The 14,865-nt window shown below is 38.6% G+C and overlaps 1 protein-coding gene across 1 annotated transcript in view; it reads left to right on the top strand.

The window, feature by feature from the left end:
* Positions 1 to 9,481, top strand: part of LOC101855118 (guanine nucleotide-binding protein subunit beta-like protein) — a gene marked incomplete in the record, with an annotated part of 47,062 nt that extends 37,581 nt beyond the window's left edge. Inside the window, 7 exon segments of the mRNA XM_013084839.1 lie at positions 767 to 947; positions 1,838 to 1,944; positions 2,396 to 2,542; positions 4,168 to 4,248; positions 5,807 to 6,013; positions 7,162 to 7,295; positions 7,772 to 9,481. Of these exon segments, the coding sequence (XP_012940293.1) occupies positions 767 to 947; positions 1,838 to 1,944; positions 2,396 to 2,542; positions 4,168 to 4,248; positions 5,807 to 6,013; positions 7,162 to 7,281 (843 nt within the window).
* Between the last annotated feature and the right edge of the window lie 5,384 nt (positions 9,482 to 14,865).

Consider the following 14,865-nt stretch of genomic DNA (forward strand, 5'->3'; position numbering starts at 1 on the left):
AGACAGACGGACGGACGGACGGACGGACGGACGGACGGACAGACAGACAGACAGACAGACAGACAGACAGACAGACAGAGAGAAAGAGAGATAGAGAGGTTTGATGAGAATGAGAGAAAAGGGAGAAAGAGATCCTTCTCCTGAATTTTGACCAACAACACACCTGCTCCAGCAAAAAGTGCTACCAGTCTAATGGCCAAATGAAGCATATAGGCTCCAGTTGTCTTTTGAAGATTTGGGATAATTAGGCCCTACTTATATGTATTGGCATGTTGCATTCTTGCTTCCCTCATTTTTATTTTTTTACTTTTTCTTCAAGCTAAGTGCTCCATGTGTTTGAAATGATTGATTACAGTCTACAAAGGTAGCAGATTCATTCAAAACAAACGTCTCACTTATTTTCCCTTTGTACTTAAGTGATGTTTATTTTCAGGAATCGCTTCTTTCTTCTTGCTTTTATCCTTTGTTCTGCCTCCTTTTCAACTCTTACTAGTGGACCAAGTGCTTTGCCTTTGAAGTGATCTAGCGGGTGGTTGGCAGGTGCTCTGATGTGGTTTGCTCAAACAATTATCGTCTTTATCTCTCCTTCTTTTTTTTTAGTTTGTTTCTCTCTTGTAAGATTTCTAATCTTTGGCGCTTAAGTGACCTGGTTATGTTGCAGGTGCCATAAAACTCTTACTACAACTAAACTAATAAGTGGTCTATTATTATTTAGTAGTGTGTGAAACTTTTTGTTCCCCCAATAGACTGTTGACTCATTCCCCAGTTGTTTGACCCATTGACTGGTACGATGACTAAAGAGCTGCGAGCATGTCGTCAGGGCGGCTCTTCTGTCATGACTCTGCGTTTCCACCCCAAGGAGCCGGACGTTCTGTATGCCGGCACCACCGAGGGCTACGTCTACATCTACAACGTAAAGACTGGAGAGCAACTCGGCACGATAGAAGGTAGGCTTCAGAGATTGATCTTGATGTTCGGCATGGGGGGGTGTCAAGAGCAGAAAATAATTATCATAAAAGTATGAATGTCCGTTCTGTCCCTAATTTTGTGGTTAATTTTTATCTTCACTCACAAGAAGTGGAAGTTTGAAAGCTAAACAGAAATGGGTGGTTCTCAGAGAGAGATAGAGAGGGAGGAGAGAGAGGGAGAGAGGGGAAGAGAAAGAGTTCTGTTTGTATAATATGTTTTACGCCCAATCAACACATTTGGCCCACTCAAAAAGGCAGTCTGTTTTGTCCCTGTGTGTTATCAAAGAGTATAACAATTATCGTCTCTACTGGGATGTACATATGTGTGACATGTATTTTTGTGTGCTGCTTTTGCTTTCTTTCCTGCCTGCCTTAATACTGTGTTGGGGGTTAGAGGGCGCCACTGGTAAGTCCTACTTCTTTACTTTCCCTGTGTTGTTTCTGTCTGTCTTACTTCTTCCCAGCACTAAATGACCATTATTGTGTCGATGTGCATCTCTTTGCTCAACAAACAAACACAATCTTATTATTGTTTATTCTGACCACTGGCTCAAATGATCTGCCCACTATAAGTTCTGTTATTTTTAACCGTAGAAGTGTTATGCCCCTGTCAACACTATTCAGATCATTCAGGATGATATAGGCTGCTTCAACCCTGCCTGTCAGGGCCAACCTAGGCTGAGAGGGATGCATTGTCTCGGCAGAAACACTTTTGATGAAATGCTGATGCTATTAGATTCACTCATGTTCTTACAGTAATAGGGGCTTGACTTAATACTTGAACAGAAGGACAGATGCCCTAATACTTGTAGCACCCGACTTGTATTATATAGCATAACATGTATGTTTTGATTTTTTCTCTCGCCCAGAACTTGGTAATGAAATCAACACTCTGGACTTTTGTGTCGATGGCTTCAACTTTGCCACTGGAGGAAAAGATCTCAATGTGCGAGTTTATGAGACAAAACACAACAAGGTATGAATCTTTCAGGTGCATATTTTGGATGGTTGGAAGGTGGTTCTGGTAGGTTCTTTGTTTTATCTTCCTATAATTTTGTATGTGGTTCCAAGCGTTTTCAATGACATTGGCATGATTTGATTCAATTAGTATCGAACAAAGTTGCATTGTGTACATGTACAACCCTGGTTAGAGCCCCCAACAGTATGTTCTCCAACTTACCTATTTGAGGAGTTTTCATGCTTCTCCTCTCATTTGACTTGAACCTATCAGAGATTGAAGGTATTTTATATCCTTACGAACTTACAATGTTAAAAGGGACTTTTAGCAAATATCACATTATTTTATAAAGTTTCACACTTCAACAAGATTGAGGAAAAGACAAGTCCAGCATTTGAAACATTGTAATGGTGAATTTATTTTCTATCTTAATAATGCTGCAATGCTTTATTTCGCCTTTCTGTTGCAGTTGCTGAGAACATATGAAGGTTACAATGAGAAAACGTTTGTCACTGAGAAGAACAAAGTGGCCAACACCATGCGTGTCTTTAGCATTAAGTTCCATCCCAACAATCAATATATCTTCGTGAGTGGTGGCTGGGATAATCATATCAAGGTAACAAAGACTTATTCATTTGTGTAGTTTTATTCATGGTCTTGATTTCTTCAAATGTACTTGCGTGCTAATTACTTGGGTGCAAAGTCTCTAACTTTCGTTTTTACTAAACTCTTACTGTCATACCAAGTTCTTTTCCTTCATAATCCCCATTTATGTCTCAAAGGGTGTTAAACTTGTAATGAAAGAAAGACACCATTCATGAGCCTGATTATTCGTCATTTTATAATAGAAATAATAATTGTTTGATACAAAATTTCCCCTCCCTAATTTCCTATCCTCAACTCAATGTCATGCACAACTTGTAAGATTTCTTCAGATTGACCAGCTCTATAGCTAGTAGGATATTGAACACTTCCACCTCACACATCATATTATGTAGGCCTATACACTAGCGTTCTAGGCAGGGGCGAAGGCTGACTTGTTTGACAGGGTAATCAAAGTGAAATGGGACCAGATAGGGCCTGGAGATATCACACTCACACAAGTCACAAGAATCTTACTGGCACTGGAGGCGGCAACTCTGAGTTGTGAATGAAAACAAATCCTGAATTCATGTTGTATGCTTGTTCAACCGCTAAAATAATCGGGAAAGTATTTCATTAAATATTTATTCTAACTAACCTTAAATTTAACTTTAGATTTGAACACACGAACACTAAGGAAAGAAGCACAGATGTCAGTACTACAATGGCATGTTATACCAGACAGCCGAAACACTTTGGTAGAGCACGCCAATTATTATTATTTTTATTTCACATTTGGCTGTTTTTTGTCTAGCTTTTCGCGGCCAGGAGCCGCTGTCATAATCGAGGTCACGATCTGATTATAGGACGTTAAAAAGTCGAGGAAAAAAACAAGCACTAGCAGTGTAGTAGCAGGAGTCAAAGGATTATTAGGAGTTAGTTCCCCTCACATCTGTGAGATAGACTCGACCAGTGTAATAGTTCGCTTAGATAATCAGCGCGTCTGGGTGCTTATAACTGTGGCCCGAAAGGGGTGAACAACAGGGTATATGCAACAATGAAACAGTTCTGACTGCTATGCACATGTTCCCTTCAAATCTATTGGTTGACTCTTCCAGCCTCACTTTAAGCTTACTTAATCAAAGCTTGTGACTGCTTATGGAGTGACCCGATAGGGGCGAACAGGCTATTTCTGTGACAATGAAACGGTTTTGAAGGTTAGGCATTGTCTATTGTTCATTGGTGATTATGAACGTCTTTTTACATTTAATTTATGAGGGTTACGTCTATGGGTGAATTTGACTGCGACAATGTTTCAAAATTAGGAAGGGAAGCAGTGATTATTTGATTATATAGACACTTCGCCTCTGGTTCTAGGTAAACAAAGTCCTTCTAATGGTGAATACGTGCATCTCCCTCAGACACTTGAAACTACTGGCTACTACTGTCAGTCACCAGATGCTTACAAATTTCAAATAAAATTTGTATGCTTCTTGCAACTACATGATGAAATGTAAACTAAATTCTGTTGACCTTTTATGAGTATGAGACTTATAATGTATTGATGCTTGGGAAAGAAGTGTTAAACTCAGACCCCCCCCCAAAAATAAGAAAAAGAAGATCCACTTTTTTATCCTGCTCTGACCGCTGCTGTTTCAGATCTGGGATACTCGGGACAATGAAGGCATCAAGCGAAACATTAGAGGGCCACACATCTGTGGAGATTCCATAGATATGAAGGTAATATTTTCCTCCATCTAATTGTGATGCCGTTATACGTAGTATATATTTTTCTGTAAGTCCCACTTATTTCTAAAAGAAATGAAACGTGACATAAACTATTACATTACTAATTTACAAATTGCATTTTTTGTGGTTTCAGGAAATAGTGCATAATTATACCCCTTTTTTTTGTCTCTGGAATGTTTTGCTAGGCAGCCCCAGATCCTATCTTTGCTCCTTCTTTTCTCTCTCTTCTCTTCATCTCTTGGTTTTTTCTTGATCTTCTTGTCTCTTTACCATCTGAGGTCCTCTTCAAGGTAATTCTAGGCAATGTCATCTCAGACTGAAGGTAGACAATACGCAGGCAGTATTGCATACAGACGTAAGTCATTTTTGGCGGCCTTTGAGATACATCTGTATGCAATACTGCCCGCGAATAGCTCAACAACAGAAGGACAGGTCTGACTACTTCATGTGTTCTTTGTGGGCAGGTGGGGGGAATCATGTGAGATATAGCTTTGAGTTGTGGCATTGTGAATCAGGGGCACTTGTTACTTTCCAAGATTTGTGGCAGTTTTAGGGGTTTCATTTTTTTTAATGGTCTTCCCCACTTTGCATAGAATGATCACATTTTCGTCAAGCATATAATATAAGAAACATACCAGGGGAAACCACTTAGAGACCAGTGTGATTTTGGATAGTATAGTTATATGCCTTTGACTGTTAGAGGAGAGGGTTTTTTTTGTTGTTGTTGCTATTAGTAAAGTAAGAAAATATGTCTGTCCAATATCAATTGAAGCAATGAAGAAGAAAATGTTAATAACCATACACATTTTTATTTCTTTTGTGTAGTATCTGATCATGAACAAAGAAGCAGCCTGATAGTGGATGCAAATGTTTTTATCAAAATTGTCGTCTTTTTTATGCTCAATCCAGCTTTGAAAGAATCCTAGCATTTTGTCATTAGTGTTCCTATTGATCAAGGTTTGAATTGATCAGCATTGAAGAAAAGCATGAGTCTACTATTCCTGACTTATGTAAATATCCTTTTGTACTTTTGTATTAGACCTTTGTTTGGCCAGTCTTGCAGTCTTTGTAAACACACATGTTACAGGAAGGGAGAAAACTTTCCACAATTACACAAGTAGGAGATAGGAGGAGATGTTCTTGTTGTATGGGCGTTGATATGAAACCATATACAATTACCAGTACAAATCCCACATTTAGAAAAACTTGTATTCCTTTTTGCCAATTTATGGATGTGATGTTTAAATGCTGGGACACCATTTATTTATTACTTTGTTTGTCTATGCTTGTCATTAGATTAGTTAATGCATGGTTGACAGTAGAAATAAATACATTATCAGCTCTTTATTGTAATGGTAAACATGTAAAACTTGTATCGTGAGTAAAAGGGGTTAAACTTTTTTGTTCAAAAAATCATTTTTGCTAATGTACTGAAATTTTGATGTTCATTAACTAATTGTAACCTTTTTTGTTATCTTTTTTAAAGACTGCTCAAGCCTATTCACTGACACTTATATGACTGGGGTTTTCTCTCTCATGCTGTCTTCAGGACAACAACATTCTCACAGGCCAGTGGACGGCCTTGCACGCCTTACAGCTGTACGACTACACAAGTGGGAAAGTGGTCAAGGAGATCAACTACCCACACAAGGACGGGGCTTTCTTGTATGCTGCTTCCTATGTCAACGACAACACTGTGATGGGTGGGGGCAGTGGCACCAACAGCCTGGAGGTTGTAGAGATTGACACAAACAGAGTAAGTCTGAGGAGATCTCAGTTACTTTTTTCTCTTGTTTTTTTCTCCCCTTCCTTGTCTTCAGTCCTGGTCTGTTGCTGATGTCAGCAGTCATAGCCATACAATTTTCTCTGCTCTCTAAGCTTCCTATCTCCTCTTTACCCAAATTATTACATTAAAAAAGCGCCATAAGAACCTGTTTTACATTAAACCCAATGTGTGTGAGCCCTTTGAGCTCCAAACTCAGACCTGGGTGTACACTGCAGTATGTATATCTAGCAGTCAATGCAAAGGAAGGTAGGGGTCAAATAGATAATGGGTCTCTTGAAATGCCGTTTTTGTATTGGCACTGAGACTGTTTTCTTCTTTGAGGGATAAGAATTCATTCTTAGCCCTTGTGTGATTACCAGTGTTGTGTGCTCTGCATTATCAAGTTTTCTCAAGGGTGAATAATTTTTTAGGCTTAGAAGGTTTGTAGACTTTTCCAAAAGCTCTCTCCTATGTTACCATCACTATGTCATCTTTTCATTACCCTGCAAATGATAGTTCAACCAACAAGGTGATATGTTTTTTCTCTGTAGTAATGATCTCTGTGCTGTGTGCTCCTTTTCTCTGCGGTAAAATTGTCTCTTGCGTGTCTGACAGTTTGATGTATTAAATTTAAAATTGAAGCTTTTCTGCACTTTGACATAGCTTGTTAGTGAACACTATATTGTGTTCTTCTCTTTCAACTTATGTTCACTTTTTATTTTGCTATTTTGTTCCTCTTGAAATGTTGCTATAATCATGCCGATTTGGGTGAAGACTATGCCTTAACTGTGTGGCTCTTTTCATCTATGCAGACAGTCAATTTGGCTTAAGATGGTCTCACGGTTGTCTTCATGCAGCTTCTTTCATGGCTTATTCTTCCTATGTTTGATGCCCAGATTCTGTCGCAGTGCTTGCTTGTCTGTGAGGTGGATCAAAGCTCTGTATTTCCACTGTTTTCCTTTTGTCGTTGGTGCTTCTCAGCCTGCAGTTGTTTCTGAGGCTACTCTCTAGCATAATAGTTCCTTTCTTTATCATTATCCTCCATGTTTTCCTGTCATCAGCTATTTCTTCCCAGATGCTGACATCTACTCCAAACGTAGCATGCCTTAACTGAGCTCTTTACTATGTCCCTTTTCCAGCACGTCGGAGGTTACAAGTTGGCAGGTCCAGTTCAAGCTGCTGATTCTGCAAACAATGGCAGGATAATAGCTGTAGGAGGAGCAGCTCCGCTCTTCACTATACTCAAGTTGAAAGACTGATGTCTCAGACCAAGGTTTGTTTTCTCTCCTTGAAGTGTTCTTTAATTTGTAAATTTTGACAGCCAGCAAATACTGAAACTTGGAAATAAAAGCACCATATTCTTTCACAAAAGATGTTTTGCTATTTTGTTGCCTTCCCCTCTTCATCTTTTAATAAAAGTAAGTGTGAGTGTGGTTTTTGAATATGGTAATTTTTTTTCGATCAATCTGTGTGAGGAATATGATTGTGTAGTTTGACATGTCATGATATGGTTATTTGGTTACCGAGTTGATTTTTTGCCCTTTTGCTAAACAATCATGTAAGTAAATTTTTTTGCTCAATGAGATAGTGTGTATATCTGCACAATAAGTTAAGCCTCTAGGTTTGAAGCTCCATAAAATAGATTTCATACATAAGCAAAAATGTTTTCTCTATCGTAAAAGGGGCTGACACTTTGCATTTTTTAGTTTTAATTAAAATTTTGAGCTTGAAACTTTCATCTCTCCACAGACACTCTGTCACAGAGGCCCCAGCAATGAAGAACAAATTTGAAACAAGCTGTCTCTTTTGTCTTTCATTGTGACATTCCACAGATATTTCTTCTTTCATCGAAGACAAACTTGCACATCAATGCTTGCAAATTGCCTAATTGCCAGAGATTTATTGGATAGATACGTCTCTGGTATTATTTTCTTATTTAGTAGAGTCCTGTGATATGCACAAGCGGTGTAAATTTAAAAAACAGCAAAAAATTAGTAGCACCTTCAGCACTGTTCTCTTGTACTGAAGCTGTTGATTTTTTTTGCTGAAATTTGTTGAACTGTGAAGTCTTTTTAATGATATTTTCTCTTTTTATAAAAGGAATGAAAGGGGTCACAAAACTGTCCTTAGCTTCTAAAATTTACACGGTGAATTAGATTGAATACATTCCAGTATTGTTTAAGTCCAAGATATTTATCTTGTTGTTCCATTTTAAAAATGCACAAATTTTTATCTGACATATGTATTATATGTGTTACAAGTATTTTTATTTTATTCAAACAAAAATGAATTATCTTTTTTTCTGTCTACATATTTTTGTCCAAAAGAACTGTGTTATTTTATTGAATCTTAAAAAATAGTACCGGGGGGGGGGGGGGGGGGGGACAGGCTTTAAGTTATGTACTTGTTAGCTTTTAAGTGAGCCTGTCAATATGATAGAAAAGTCATCTACAGTGAAGTCATTGTTATGATCCTGCCAAAAAGTCCATGTGTAAAACTTTTTCAGATTTATCAAACATTTTGAAATATTAGATGGATTTTAGAGCCATTCGATGCCAACCCCATGTCTTTAAAGGGTGTAGACCTTGATCTTGGGGTTGGTCAAGAGAGCCGCGTAGTCCTGAAGGCTTAAGTAATGTCCCGCTTTTTGTCTGTTGGACTTTGAACTGGTATAATGACAGCTGATTAATCTGTCATAGTTCACACATTCCTTTAGTCAGTATCTTACTGGAAAACACTCCCCATAATTTGTTTACAGTTTGGCTATATTGCTCATGGTCCTCAATCATTGCGTGTGTGGTATGATATGTCAAATAAATTTCTATATTTTTGCTTAATGCAGGTTGTGTTGACAGTTGAGGTTTTGTTTTTTTTGTTCATAATATTTTATAAACATGATGTTGCAATTGATTGAATAAGTGATGAATTATGGTGTTTGACCTTTACTTACATTCTTTACAATGTAAAAGTGATATTTTAAGTTTCAACATCCGTCCTTGATCGAGACTGCTAACCTGTGATCATTCAGATATTTTTTTAGATATGCTTTGCGCTTGATAGATTATATAGCATGGGCTTGTTTTCCTTCGCCACAGCAGAAGATACTTTTCTTTTGCTTGCTTTTCTTCTAGTTTGTTATTGGATGTAAAAAGGGAGGAAATCTAAAAGTAACTATGGGTTGACAGAGAATGTATTAATTTTCACCTGTGCTCTAGGGTTCTGAGTCATGGTGCCTGACAGAGTGCCAAGAGACGATTGAACTTGTCCAGAAATCTGAGATACTCGGGCACTGTGTGTGAATTTTAAAATCTTAAAATGTTACGTTTGGTCAGTATTGTGTCAGTTTGCTTTAAAATTTTGAGTTTTTATTTAGGGTTAATAAGATTTTTCTGTCCTTCTGTTGAAACAATTGTGAGCATATTATGAATGTGTCTCCAATAAACTTGACAGAAAAGACGACCGAATGTGTTGTTGAACTGCTTCAAGTTGTTATGAATCTTCTTTTTCTTCCCTTGATGCTTTGATTAGGTATGTTAGGGGGCTCCCGAGACCTAGAGGTTACGGTGTTCGATTCTTGTTTAGTAAGTCCAGGCATTGAATCCGGATAGCGATGGAAAATTTTCTTCTTAAAAATGTTCTCCTTTCACCTCCTTTCCTGCTCTCTAACAATATTATGTCGTGTGCTTTCGTCTCCACTTTCTGCCTCAACCCCCTCACCTTCATTGCCCCATCCTCTGGGTTCCTTACTCTTTCTGCAGCCTTTCTTCTGCTACTCCTTGGCTCCTTCTTACTGCTGTCATTCAGCCACACGCCCGATCTTATGGTAGGAAAGATCTACACCTAGCCTTCTTGGACAAGGGGGGAAAATCTCAGAGGTCCCATGTGCAAGTTGCGCACGTTAAAGATCCCTTGGTGGTCCCAAAAAGGATAAGAGTAGGCTTCGGCGGCCATCCGGGCAAAATTCAAAATGTCCTGCCAACTGAAAATGTTTAATGTGTCCCGCATGCTCACATGATCTTGTGGAGTTGTGAGCACAATGAAACATTACCCCCCCCCCCCTAGGCCCTAAGTTATGTTAAGCTGATGTCACAAGTTGCCATGACATATCTAATCCACTTGTCTTTCTGCATGTGTCAGATTATGTTCATTGAGTTAACAGTATAGTGTGAGTGTGCTGATATTTGACCAAAGATGCTGTATGCATTTTGAAATGGTTGGTGACTGTTCTAGTGTGGTTTTGTTCCTTCGTTTCCTGTCAAATATCTGTATTCCTTATCTCTCATCCTTTTTTGAGTTTGTTACGATCTTGTAACACCTCCAATCTTTTGCACTTAAATGACTAATTGTGTTGCAAGTGCCATAAAACTCTTACTAATACAATACATGATACAAATTGGATCACTTTTGCTGTGAATTGGAAGGGCACTACGCTTTCTAAAGTGTGTATGTGTGACCTGTGTCTGGATACCCATAGAAGCATGTTTAAACTTTGGTTTGAGGAGTTGTTTTATCACTCTAGGGTTGTCTAGCGAAATGTCAAGGCTTTCGACCCTCTTGCCTTTGTTCTATGGGAGAATGACAAAGAAAATCAGTGGTGCCGCATCTTAGATAAATTTACAACGTTGAAAGACAACACACCAGACCGTATCATAGCATACCGTAAAACACAGTACACTATGATGTGCTTCAGAACAGGCCGTTCGAAACACGACCGCCAGATGCGCACCAATTTTCGTGTTAGGAACTCCTTGGCATGCTGCTGTGATTTGAGAGCGTAACCAGCAGGTCCTTCTTTTATTCTCTCTAGTGCTTCTATCTCTCTTAATTTTTTTTCCAACGCTAAGATACCGTTATCGTTTCGACAAGCTTCTTTTTTTCACACTAAACCAAGTGGTCTCCCAGTAGTAAATGGTGAGTTCTTTCGGGGGGGGGGGAGTTATATCTGTAATATCCACAAAGGGTGGAATTCGCTTGCTTGATTGCCACTAAAGGGACAGATACGGCCCACTTGAGAACCTACTATCATGGTGTATAGCGGTCTATCAGAGCGCCTACCGTGTCTGGGTACTCGATTTGATGCTTAACCGTCACACGATGAAGACCTGAGTTCGATTCTTGTGTGGGGAGAACGTTTTCTCCTGTATCTTTCTTCCTTTCAACCTGGATTGGCTGTGACAGGCAGGGTCAAAACCTGCCTCTTTAAAAGATTTGAATTGTGTTAATGGGTACGTAAAAAGCACAAGGTCAAAGATCGACCGTACCATCTACTTTCACACTTTTTCACAGCCTTACGCCCAAACATCCCACAACATCATATACCCCAATTGAAAGAGCTGCGGTGCTGGCTTACCATAGAAATCAGCGTCTATCCTCAACGCTCAACAGAAGATGAAAAATAAAAGAGTAAAAGTAAAGCCCAAACATTGATATCTGACAAGGCCGGTTGTAGGAACCAAGTAATGCAATTAGGACCATTTTTTAAATACAAGGCTTCCCAGTTTATTGCTATATTATAATTAGTGTTGCGATTCCTAATTTAAACATCATTCAGAAGTAAAAGACCAAGGCTTCTGATCTGTAACAAAGAAAGGTATAGAAGGTCATTTTTACCATCATCTATCAAAATGCTTTCATCTTAACCATCTTGTACTTACCTTAGAGCATGCATCAAAATAACATTGAGTGTGTATCTAGCTTACGATTATTATTGTTTACAGTGCTGCTAATTTATATTATGCACGTGAGTGTAAGCCTAAGTGTGTGTGCGCGGGCGCGGGCGCGGGCGCGCGCGCGCGTGTGTGGGTGTGTGTGTGTGGGTGTGTGTACACGTGGTGAAACACCAAACCCATGTGCCAGGATCTGGACAATAAAGATGTATCTTATCTCATCTCATCTATCTTAATTAGTTTCAACCTGGAGAAAAAAATCCACCAATTCTCTTACTGCTAGAAATTCTGGATGATTTTGTTCCCTTTTGTTCCTATTTTCGTTCTTTTATCTTATGTCCCTGCAATAAAGCCAAAATAGATACATGAAACATTATATCGTATGCTGAGGTGTATAACTCTGAGTGGTATGGCCCCTTTTTGGCATGTGTCATGGGCGCCATTCAAAAGAAGCTGATACACCCCTCCCCCTCCTGTTTTAACAACGACACAGATTTGCTTCTTCTTTCTTATCAAACATCTATCGTCTTTATCTCCCCTATTCTTTTTTGTGTTTGTTACTCTTTTGTAACACCTCTAATCTTCGGCACTTATATGACCTTATTGTGTTGCAAGTGCCGTAAGACACTTACTAAAACTATTTAAAAAAACAGATGTGCATGTACTCCCAACAGCAATAGGGGGCTCTATTGAAAACAATTTAAAAAACAACCAAACCGAACAGCTAAAAAAGTGTCGGTCCAATGGGGAACACCCCTTCACACGCATAACACGCACACACACACGGACACACACACACACACTCACACATACACACACACACACACACACACACACACACACAAACACACACATACACACACACACACACACACACACACACACACACACACACACACACAACAAAGACAACAACAAAAGAGGACGTGTTTTCTGGAGTAAAACAGAGTGCACTTTTCCTCAGTACAGTTTTGTGCGCTTTCTAACTCAGAATACAGACAAATCATAGAAGATAAAAGGTTTATATTATATATATATATATATATATATATATATATATATATATATATATATATATATATATATATATATATATATATATGGACAGCTGCGTGCTTTCAATGTTTACAGTGGGCACCATTTTACGTAAATACACGACTGCTCTAAAGTCCAGGCTCTTAATCAACCTAGGCTTGTACTACTTCTTACAGAAAGGTCATGGGCTTTGTCAGTTTTAAAGTGTACACAAATGTAGATCAACTCTGCTCGACAAGACAAGAGATGGAAGACATCGATCTGAAGCTACCCTGTGAGCGACCCACCAAATTATCGGCACCAAAGACCGGGGGACCAACACTTAGAATCTAGTTCTGAAATACATGACATGAACACATTTAGTGCCGATTTTCAGTGCCCGAAATTCAGGCTGATTACCCCCCCCCCCCCCTCAAATGAATAAAGAAAGAAAGAAAGAATGAATGAATTAAAGAAAGAATGAAGTGAAATAAAAATCAAATAAAATAAAAAAAATTAAACAAAATAAAATTAAAATAAAATTGAATTAAAAAGAATAGTCATTAAAAATGTTTTGAAAAGAAAATAAAAAATATTCGAACAAGCCTACCTTTGTCAATGGCATAAATATTTATAACTGCCCAAATAGCGAGTGACCAGGAACATGTATTGGGGTAGCAAAAATATGTGTGATCAGATAGAATGTTCTAACAAGGTGCACTGAAGGTGCTGCCAGGCTGAAGAATTGCCAAATAAAAACATATTCTAAAACTGCTACAAGATTAAGTCGAAAAACTTAGCTGACTCTCTTCGTAAGATCGAACAAGTGAAAGCAGTGGAAGAAGTCTCCTACCACAGCCAGTGAGGTTCCACCAATTGGAAGCAGCCACTGTTACAAAGTCTTGGGTTTTTTCTGAGATAAAGACAAAGTCATAGATAAGAAATAATATGTCCCCTTTTACATATCATTATGCAACAACTTACATATCATTATATCCAGGAGAGTAATAGTATGCTATAAACCAGCTCATAATTACTATAAGAACGTAGCAGGTTTTACCAGATGCCCGAGGTCATTTAATCAAATTTTCGCAACAAATTATATTGATACGTCCCAAAGACGACCACTACGTATCAAATCGATGCTTGTGAATCATACTAGGGCTTATCGTGACACCTCAAGCATAAGTGGATGCTACTAATCTCTATTAGCTTAGCTCCAGGTGGATATTACAAATCTCAGTTAGCGTATCCCTTGGGAAGTATGAATGTACATAATAATCATGTGCTCAATTCAGAACCCTGGTATGCCCCTCCCCCTCGATGATGACAGACAACGTATGCGCAGTCACGTAACCGCGGGCTAACAAGAATTGCCTCTGCAATCTTTTATTCAAGTAATGTGCAAACACAACTTTAGAAATGACTCAGTTTTAAAAAAGGCAATTGTTTTTAATCGTCGCCATCAATCCCTTGATTTGCTACGGGGTAGAATAATGAGGATTTCGGTCGGGTCAACAGAGCATTGCCATCATACGGAAAGTACACAGACTCAACCCAGAGGCGTTTTTCTATAAGATTGTCTTAATTGATCCTGTGAAATTGTTATCAATATATCCCCCAAGTCATACATCTCTCTCTCTCTCTCTCTCTCTCTCTCTCTCTCTCTCTCTCTCCCCCCCCCCCTCTCTTTCATCTACACTACTTTAATCTGGCGGCGTGTACAAACATGAAAAAAGCATAACGATTTTGAGTTGCTCTAGTATTTAAGTACCAAAGAATTGTGCTGTCATTATGCAAGGACTTTTAATTGTTGGTACCGTTTTTTAAAATCAGTTGCCAAAGGATAAAAAGGGTGCACTAACCTACTGTCCAAAGGTTAACATTTAACATATTTGTATAATGAGAAGAGAAATACTGTTTCGGTAAACAGTTATTATAATATCTTTTTTTAAAATTTGACCTCGATTGGTTCTTCCCGGTCATGAAAAGTACATTATTATTACATGTATCTTAAAGTGTCCTTGCCGATTTGTTCAAAGCAGCGACTCAGTAGCCCCCATAACGAGTGAGGACAAAAAGCGTAAGATTATGGTGATTTTGAAAGCTTCTGTAGCGAAAGATAATTAGCAGAGCAGGTTAAGGTGGAAGAGGGGGTGGGGG

The sequence above is a fragment of the Aplysia californica genome, unplaced genomic scaffold (genome assembly GCF_000002075.1).
Source record: "Aplysia californica isolate F4 #8 unplaced genomic scaffold, AplCal3.0 scaffold00321, whole genome shotgun sequence".
NCBI classification, from domain to species: Eukaryota; Metazoa; Mollusca; class Gastropoda; order Aplysiida; family Aplysiidae; genus Aplysia; species Aplysia californica.